Source organism: Bidens hawaiensis, unplaced genomic scaffold, assembly GCF_021521415.1.
Source record: "Bidens hawaiensis isolate Kalapana, Puna unplaced genomic scaffold, B.hawaiensis_p1.1 tig00002924_1, whole genome shotgun sequence".
Classification (NCBI taxonomy): Eukaryota; Viridiplantae; Streptophyta; class Magnoliopsida; order Asterales; family Asteraceae; genus Bidens; species Bidens hawaiensis.
The window spans coordinates 1,932,593-1,942,192 of NW_027491157.1; the positions used below are offsets into that span (position 1 = coordinate 1,932,593).

The following is a 9,600-nucleotide window of genomic DNA, read 5'->3' on the forward strand; positions in this document are numbered from 1 at the left end:
TCAAAGTATCAATCTTGTCCACCTCTGTTGGTTCCAGTTTAATAGCAGACATTTCTGCCAGAAGATGACAGCAACGACTGATCATTTCTTCCACATTCTCATTCTTCAAGAGAGTAAAATTTCTAAATTGAAATTTCACTAGAGTCTTCTTGCTCTCAAGTGTGTTTCCTAGACTTCGGGTTTTCAAGGAAGCAAATATGGAAGCACAAGTCTTGATATTGTTGTATTGATGAAAGATGTGCTCAGGCAATGCCATAGTGAGATTTGAGTAAGCTTTGGTCTCACTCTCAGCTTCCTTGGTCTCATGAGTTTCATACATATGATGAGCCTTTTTAGTCCAACCTAGTGATTCACTCCCCATAAGTGGTGCCTTATAAAAAACATCCAGAAATCTCACACTACTTAGATGGATGGATCCAAGATGAGCATGTAACCTTGGCTCCCAACGTGAGAATTCAGACAATTTCAGTAGTTTGGGACATTTATTGTGTGACCCAATCTCATTATCCATCGATAACATTTGTTGCATCAAAGCGCTCTGCGAGGCTAAAGCATAATACGAGGCTTGATTTTGAGAAGCCATGATTTGACAAGGTCTAACAGTCAAGGGACTAAACTTGTCAAATGATAAAACTTAAAATCACTGTTCACGAATGTGTATTGTTTAAGCAAATGGGAATAGTAGTTTAACCAATGTGTAAGGTTAACGAACGAGAGGTAGTGTATGTGATTTGGTAACGAATGTGATAAGGTAGCGAATGTGACAAACGAATGTTCAATTAACGAATGAGGAACACGCGAATGGTAAAACACTGTTTTAACGAATGAATATTAACGAATGACGATTTACGAATGATCCATAACTAACGAATGATCAGTTACACAGTTAACGAATCAGTCTTCAACAATAACGAATCAGTCTTCAAACAGTAACGAATCATCCTTCAAACCTTCAAACCATTTTGAATTTCAAACCTAAGTCCAGATTTGTCCGAATTAACTAAAATCTACACCAAAACACTCGGAATTAATTCCGAACCTCGCTAAACCAATCCAAACTCACAATAAAACCAAAACAGACCTCAATCAAATTTCTCTGTTTACCGCCATTACCACAAACGCAAATCACAGATCAAACTCAATCAATTCAGTCCAATTGGCAACTAAACGTAACTCAATCCGTCATTAAACCTTTCAATTACCTTAATACTGAGTCCTATTACAATTTTTAAAGCTCAATTACTATTAACTTATGTTCCTCTGTTTCACAGAAACTCAATTAAATGATGAACGCATCAATTCATGACTGAATTTGATCAACTCAGAGATAAACTGATACAATATGAAGATAAACAACACGCAGATCCGATCCTCAGGCTCTGATACCACTTGAGGAACCTCGTGTGGATCTAGATCGTTGATTACAGCGTGATGTTCATGATATCAATACGATTAATCCAAAGTAGATACAGTTAGTGTGTGTTTGTGCGTGTGTTCTGAGAGAATTTCGGCAGAGTAACGACTCACAAACAGATTAATAAAAACTTTGATTACATTACTGATAATGCTAAAGGTATATATATATATAGGGGATGACACATTCGTTAACTTAAGACTTAACGAATGTGTCATTCGTTACATTAACTATAATGAATGAACATACTCATTTGTATTACATTTACTTAACGAATAGCCCTTCATTCATTTGTCACATTTGTTAAATAAGGTTAACGAATTGTGGCTTACATTATAATGAATGTGGCTCATTCGTTGCGGTGTAACGAATGGCCTTACAATAGAGCGAATGGGGTTATTTACCAAAATACCCCTTACATTATCAAACAATATAATAATAATATAATAAAGATCGAGACGCCCAATTCATCTATCAACACAAATGAGCGATGTGAAAGGAAGTGCCAATATACATAAGGGATTTATCCACATAATTGGTCTAAACAAGTCAATAAAGCATGGCAGAGTGGAAAGTTATTAAATATTTTTTCATCTTATATGTCATATTTAAGTTACTTGATTACAAGTTTATTTGATTTTTAAATTTATAGACTGTATTTATTCATATGTTTTAAAAATATTTTTTTCAACCCGTGTGTCACATAGACATATCAACCTATTCCATACATATAGATGGTTTGATGTGTGCATGTCAACCTTTAACAACTGGTTATTATGTTGTTGTCTTGTTGAGAGTTTTAACAATCACACAATGATGTTTAATATCTTTAAGCTTGAAGGTTTTGAAGTTATAATTGTGTACTTTGAATGTTATTTTGGTTTAACTTTATGTTTGACACTCATTTGTTTTTGTGGCAATATTGTTTACCACTAAATATCATGTTATCGTCCCAAAAAACATATTACAAGTTATGTTGTTCTTTTAATTTACATATGTTTGTTAGACGATTTCATTATTTCCACCCGTGTCATACACTGATCAATAGCCTTGTAACTATATTAAAATAGAGTATACGGTGTATGGATTATGGAATGCTATAATAAAGAAATCCTATAAACAAATAGCTACAAACCAAAAGCATATTTCTCATAACTCCAAGGTACTAAATAACACATAAACTAACCCATTAATTTCCTCACCTACAATACCTCTCCAAATTCAAATTCTTTATCTTAAATTCTTATAATTCATTACAAAACTTTTATTGCCACAGAACGTAAACCAGATGATGTGTTCAAACTCTCAACTAAATCAAAAGTAAGTAATGAAACCATTGGGCGTGACAAGCGATTCGAACACTCAACTACAGACAATATCTCCGGTGATGAACCCGGTTCTGACTCGCGTACCCCATGCCATTTAGCTTGCATGTATTTGAGCTTCCGCCAAGGCGCAATGTGCATTTTTTGATCTTTCATGCACTTCTTTGATGCTAAACATAGTATCTTGATCAATGATTTGAGTCTCTCTGTTTTTCCTACATATATTTCTGGTAGCCGGCTTATTAGACGGTTGTATTCTTCGCTACCCTTAACCATCTCAAATTCGGCCCGGAAATTTAACTCACTGATAACTCTTAGAACACCCTTTTTAGAATTTGAACTGCCCGGTACTTCTATATAGGTGTGTTCGCCTGAAAAATCATAATCACTATAGGTTAAAACAAACCTGTCTGTTTTTAAAAATAATATATTATATTATTTGTCAAAATTTTAATGTTATCATCTTTAATAGATAATAACATATGATTTTACTTTTAATTATTTAATTATGATGTATTTCCGTTAAAAACAATAGTTTGTTTTTGTGCATCAAATTGTTTACCTGCAGGGATCTCTTTCAGATTAGCCCACTTGGCCTTGCAAGTGCCACAGTTATAGCCTGCTCCTTGCAACCGGTCAGTGATCTCCATCTGCAAACACCTCCGGCAACCATCAACCGCCATCACACCTCTACAGTCACAACAGCAAACCGCCTTCATCTCCTTTATGATCTCTTTAGTTGCCTGCCTAATCTTCAACTCAACCGAACTAGTTCTATATAGATTTTCCTGTAACAAAGAATATTATTAATTCATTCCTACAAAACAATTTACAAGAATATATATCTTCTACCGTTAGAAGTTGTTCTTGAGACTCCCAGAAAGATTTGTTCTCTTCCGGATTTTCATCGTCTTCTTCGAAATTGAGATCTCCATTATCATCACTGTGACTGTCCCCGGAATTGAACGAGCTTCCCAATGAAAGCTCACTCTCTTCAACGAACTTGAAGATCATATCAGTTACAAGATTATTATATTGCTCTGATAATTTCGGGTTGCTATTGGCCACTGATAATTCATATTTTATTAACATTCCTGTTTAAAAGAATGGGTCTATATTTTGTTTCAAACTTTTTATATACATAAGTTTTTATGTTATTTATGACGATAAGTCGACAGGTTCAATTTTGGATTATAAAAGTATTGATTATGTGTTTTTTTATTCACTTGGATGAACTTTTTGCTAAGTTGGATTATGACGTTTTCAAAAGTAATTATTTTTTATTCTTAATCTTATCTTTACCAATGAATATTGATGACAAGTATATCGGGTCCGAACACCCACTACGAATAAAAACCATAAACGCACCACACCACGGACTGGGCTCCGAAGCCTAATCTGGAATCGAACATCTAACCATAAGCACGCGAGTCCAAGTGTCAAACTTGGTCGGAACACATAGAAGGACCCGGATCGGATTATACACGTGACGTACCCCAGGATGACAAACGGATTCAAACTCCATCTAGTCGGTTGAAGGGAAACAACTTCCAAGAGATTGACAACTTTGAGTTCCAAGTTCCAACAGAGGAAGTTTCCCAAACAAGACCTAGAAAAGAATACAACTATTAAAGAAAGTAAAGCACGCCCGACACTAAAATAGAACGTGAACATTAATTATATCAGAGATTGCTGTTAACCATAAGAGGACTATAAATAGCAACCACCAAGAATAAGCATTTAATACACTCAAGATATTCACATTCAACACACAAAGGAATGATCTTGGTTCTCAAGCCATCCTTACACGTTGATTTAGATATCTTCAGATCCCCGGCCCGTTTCAACAAATATGTTTCAAGTTTATTTGTAAAAAATGGTTTAAAGTATGTTTAGTGGTGTCAGTGAGAGTTGAAAAATGAGATTAATAAAACGTGTGGATTAGGTCAACCTTCTTCCTATCCTTGATCCGCTATTCCCCTCTCTCGATCTTATGTTACTACAAAATAGATAATGAATTTCAAATTTAATATACATCTTATTATATCTTATATTCCTTAAAACCTTTTAATGTGATAGTTATTATTTTGTTATAGTAGCAACTTACTCCGCAATTACAATTTTGCTTGGTAAGAACTTTGATCAATAAGACCCTAACCTTTAATTGAGTATTGCAATAACATAATTAATCAATACAACAATAAAAAAACAAGTAACTTCTTACAATAAAAACTTTCTATATGAAAACTAAATGTAAAAGCTGGTGATTATGTGGTTATGTAATGATTTTAGTGATAGTTATAGATTGAAGAAGAAATGAGTCCTTTTTAAGGATGGATGAGTCTTTATATGTGAAGGACCCGAGCGGTTAATGTGGAAATATAAGGGTGGTACGAAAGATTTCTGGACGGTTGTGGTAGAAATCTGAAGTCCAAGGATTAAAGTTTACAACTTATTGTTGTTTGTAAACAACATTTGGATAGCGTTGAAATGACCAAGTGCCTACAACTTTCATGACAAAAAGAAGTTGATCCCATACAGTGTGAAGAGATTGCATGAACTTTTCAGCTTTAGTGATATCATCTCTGTTTCTCATATGCCTAAAAATTTATTCTGCCGGCCCAATATACCACTTGGCCCAAACTTGGGCTTTAGGCCCCCAAATCTTAGAGGCCCCGTAATTTAAAAAAAAAAAATTACATTAGGGTTCAGCAGACAGCAGGCCGTTCGATTCATCCACAAGAAGACGGGAAGTCAGAAACAAGATTGGAAGATACCAAGCGACTATCACGCCATCACGGTGTCACGAAATTCATGGATTGGAAAGTGGAAATCATCATTAATGGCTAACGGATCTATTTCCTTCATGTTCATCTTACCAAGTAAGTTCCATACTCTCTGTTTAAACAACATAGTAGATTCTCTGGTTCTTATTATCGTCTATTCTGCTATTTTTAATCAGTTATTGAACAACAATTGCAAATTTTAGTCAATTTCTGGTTCTGACTTCCGAGGCTGAGTGCCATAAGCATCTGGTTCAAGACTTCAATGTGCAGTACTGCAGTTTTTATTTCAATTGCTGCCCCGGTTCAAGTGGATTTACTAAATTGCTATTAGAATCTGCCAATTTGAGGTTAAATTATTGTTATCATATGCCTTTGTCTATATACTGATTTGACGTTTTATAATTTGCCCAATTGAATTCTTGCCCAATTGTATTAGAAATTTAGAATCTGCCCTAACTGAATTTTTGCCCAGTTGTATTAGAGTTTAGAAATTTAGAATCTACTTAATTGAATCCTTGCCCTTTGTTATTTGCTACTTGTTTCAATGTCACATCAACACCGAACTTACGAATCTGGTTATGCAAAAAAGCAAAAAAGACTTAAAAGAGAGGCTTTAATTGAATCACAAAAATGAGACATTTTTAAGTTTTTCACATCCACAAAAACTACAAACAATGAGCCTACAAATGATGATCATCCTATAAATAATGAATTTACAGATGACGAACAACCTATAAATAACAAACCTAAAAATGATGAACTTACAAATGACGAACAACCGACAAATAATGAACCTACAATTGATGGGCTAACAAGTGATGATGAACATATAAATAATGATCAACTTCCAAATGAGAATCAAGCTAATGAACCTCTAAATATTGTTGACCCAAGTCAATGGAATAATATGAATAATGATTTAAAGGATCTACTTGCAGAAAAAGGCCCGGTTAAAATTTATGGTTACAAATTTCCAAAAGATGAATATTCAAGAATTTTCAATACGTCTCTTTATATGCGAAAGTTACCGAATGGAGAAAAAATAGAAAGAAAATGGTTGGTTTATTATATAGAACAAGATAGAGCATTTTTGTTTTTGTTGCAAATTATTTGATGTTAATCAATGTGCAAGTAAATTAGCATCCGAAGGTAGTAACGATTGGAGAAATCTTAGTTCTAAATTAAAGAACACGAGATAAGTAATGTGCATATTATCAATATGAGAACATGGATGGGTTTAGAGATAAGATTGGCAAAAAATAAAACAATTGATAAACAAACTCAAGATCGAATATATAAAGATAAAGAACATTGGAGAAATGTGCTAATAAGAATACTTGCTGTTGTATAGAGTTTTGGTAAACAAAATATAGCATTCCGTGGGAAAAATGAAAAAATTTATCAAGAAAATAACGGTAATTTTTTTAGCTATTGTTGAGATGATTGCAGAATTTGATCCAGTAATGCAAGAACATATTAGACACATAAAAGATAATGAAATTCATAATCATTACATTGGGCACAATATGAAACGAACTGATTTGTTTGTTAGAAAATGAAATAAAAACTAAAATTATTAAAAAACTTAAAAAAGCTAAATATTTTTCAATTATACTTGATTGCACCCCCGATATAAGTCATAAAGAACAAATGTCTATTGTCTTACGATGTGTAGATGTTTCGTCAACTCCAATTCAAGTTAATGAATATTTTTTAGTATTTTTAATAGTAGATGATACAATCGGTAAAGGCCTTTTCGATGTTATTATTGAAGAAATTAATAATTTAGGACTTGATGTAAATGACATTAGAGGACAAGGATATGATAATGGATCAAATATGAAGAGAAAACATCAAGGCGTGCAAAAACGATTGTTAGATATAAACCCTAGAGCATTTTACACACCATGTGGTTGTCATAGTTTAAATTTAGCGATTTCTGATATGGCTATCTGTTGTAACAATGCTGAGGATTTTTTTGGTGTAATACAACGTGTTTATTCTTTGTTCTCATCATCCCCTAAAAGATGGAAAATTTTACAAGATAATGTAAAAAATTTAACTCTTAAACCATTATCACAAATGCGTTGGGAAAGTCGATTAGAAACTGTTAACACAATTAGGTTTCAAGCTTCACAGTTAAGAGAAGCATTATTAGAGTTATATGAGGATAGTGTTGAGGCTAAAAATTTAGTTATTAAAGGTGATGCTAAAAATTTAGTTACTGAACATTTTGAAAATGTTGAATTTTTAATAGCGATGGTTTTTTGGTATGACATTTTGTTTCCTATTAATATAGTTAGTAAAAACTAACAAGCAAAAGATATTGTATAGATGATGTTATAAAACAACTAAATGAACTTATTTGTTTTTTTTTTAAAGTATAGAGATGAGGGATTTAAAAAAGCTATGGACGCACCAAAGAAATAGCTTTAGATATTGGCATTGAACTTGTTTTTCGTGAGAAACATATTATTCGTAGAAATAAAAAGTTTGATAAAAACATTGATAATGGAACTTTAAGAACTCCTATTGAATGGTTTAGAACCGATTATTTCTTATTCATAGTAGATCAAGCTATATCTTCACTCACAAGTAGATTTAATCAATTTAAAGAGTTTGAAACTATTTACGGTTTTTTGTTTAGTATAGAAAAGTTAAAATCGTTCACTGAAGAAACTTTAAAAAAGAAGTGTATTAATCTTGAAATCTTTTTGAAACATGACGGTAAGGTAGATATTGATGGTTTAGATCTATTTCAAGAGCTAAAAATGCTAAGAGATATTATAGATTTATAATCCGAGACACTTATTAACATATTAAATTATATTAAAAACTTTGATTCTTTTTCGAATGCTTAAATTGCCTATAGAATTGTGTTAACTATTCCTGTAACTGTTGCTTCCGCAGAGCGTAGTTTTTCCAAATTAGAGTTGATAAAAAATTATTTAAGATCTACAATGTCACAAGAAAGGTTAAACGGTTTAGCTCTTTTGTCGATTGAGAAGAACTTTTTGATAGATATTGACTATGATTATTTCATTAAACAATTTGCATCTAATAAAGCTAGAAAACTAAATTTCATGTAAGCATTGTTTTCCATCGACAAGATTTAACTTAAAAAAAACATTTTTAACTCCGCCAACTAAAAACGTTTTGGTTTATTATTGCCAGTCTCAAGCCCAGATAAAGGAGGAGGGCTTATATTAGAAAAGATTGAAAAAAAGCCCCTAACTTGATTGTTAGCTTGAGGCCTCTAAAAAACTTGGAGCGCCACTCAATACGATTGTGGGTGTTCTCAAATAAATCTCAATGGTTGGTTCACCTCTATCTTAGAAGAATTTTTCATATTCTCTTACCAAGTTAGAAAGACATCCTATATCTCTTTAGCAGTTTCACATCTCCATATCGTATGATAGACGTGATCGGTTGGACACTTTAGCTTAATTTATCTAGGCTATTCATTATCACTTTGACTTGAGAGTTACCTTGGCTTTAGGTTCTCCATAGTCTTTTTTTAGTAAGATTTACGGTGAAAGTGGAATAGTTGGACCATATAATCTTATGGCCATCCTCTATTTTGTCTTGAGATTATCCATGAAGTTAAATTTTGGTTTTCCATGGCTTTATGTTTTCTCAATCGAATTTTGGATGATTCCAAATTCGTCTATAGGATACAAGTTTTTGGCCTTTGCAAGTTGTTGATGGAGTATGTTAAGAGTGAAGATACACTTTTTTTTTCTCTAACAACCCACTCAGAAAATACTTTAACTTTAAATCTCTGATGGGATTATACTGATACATACAATCTTTAACCTTCTTGCGTGGAAAATCATTTTGTTGAAAAAGAGCAAATTAAATGAATATTCTAAAACTCAGAGGGAATATCCAAATTGTTATTCGATATATTATAAGAAACTATATTATTGCTATCATATCATTATTTTGATTGAAGCACAAATTTCCATAGGATTTGAACCCGAGACATCTGAGTGTTTAAAATAGTTTGTCTTTATTATTAGGGATGTTATATGCAGACACCACTCCCATAGTGTCTATACAGGCCTTACAACAT

The 9,600-nt window shown here is 32.8% G+C and overlaps 1 protein-coding gene across 1 annotated transcript; it reads right to left on the minus strand.

The window, feature by feature from the left end:
• Nucleotides 1-2,660: 2,660 nt before the first annotated feature.
• Nucleotides 2,661-3,793, minus strand: LOC143621656 (uncharacterized). Its single transcript, XM_077093012.1, has 3 exons — nt 3,592-3,793; nt 3,302-3,527; nt 2,661-3,110 (listed from the first exon to the last, which is right to left on the minus strand). Exons 1-3 carry the CDS (start codon nt 3,751-3,753, stop codon nt 2,668-2,670), a joined length of 831 nt encoding a protein of 276 aa, XP_076949127.1. The 5' UTR covers nt 3,754-3,793; the 3' UTR covers nt 2,661-2,667.
• Between the last annotated feature and the right edge of the window lie 5,807 nt (nt 3,794-9,600).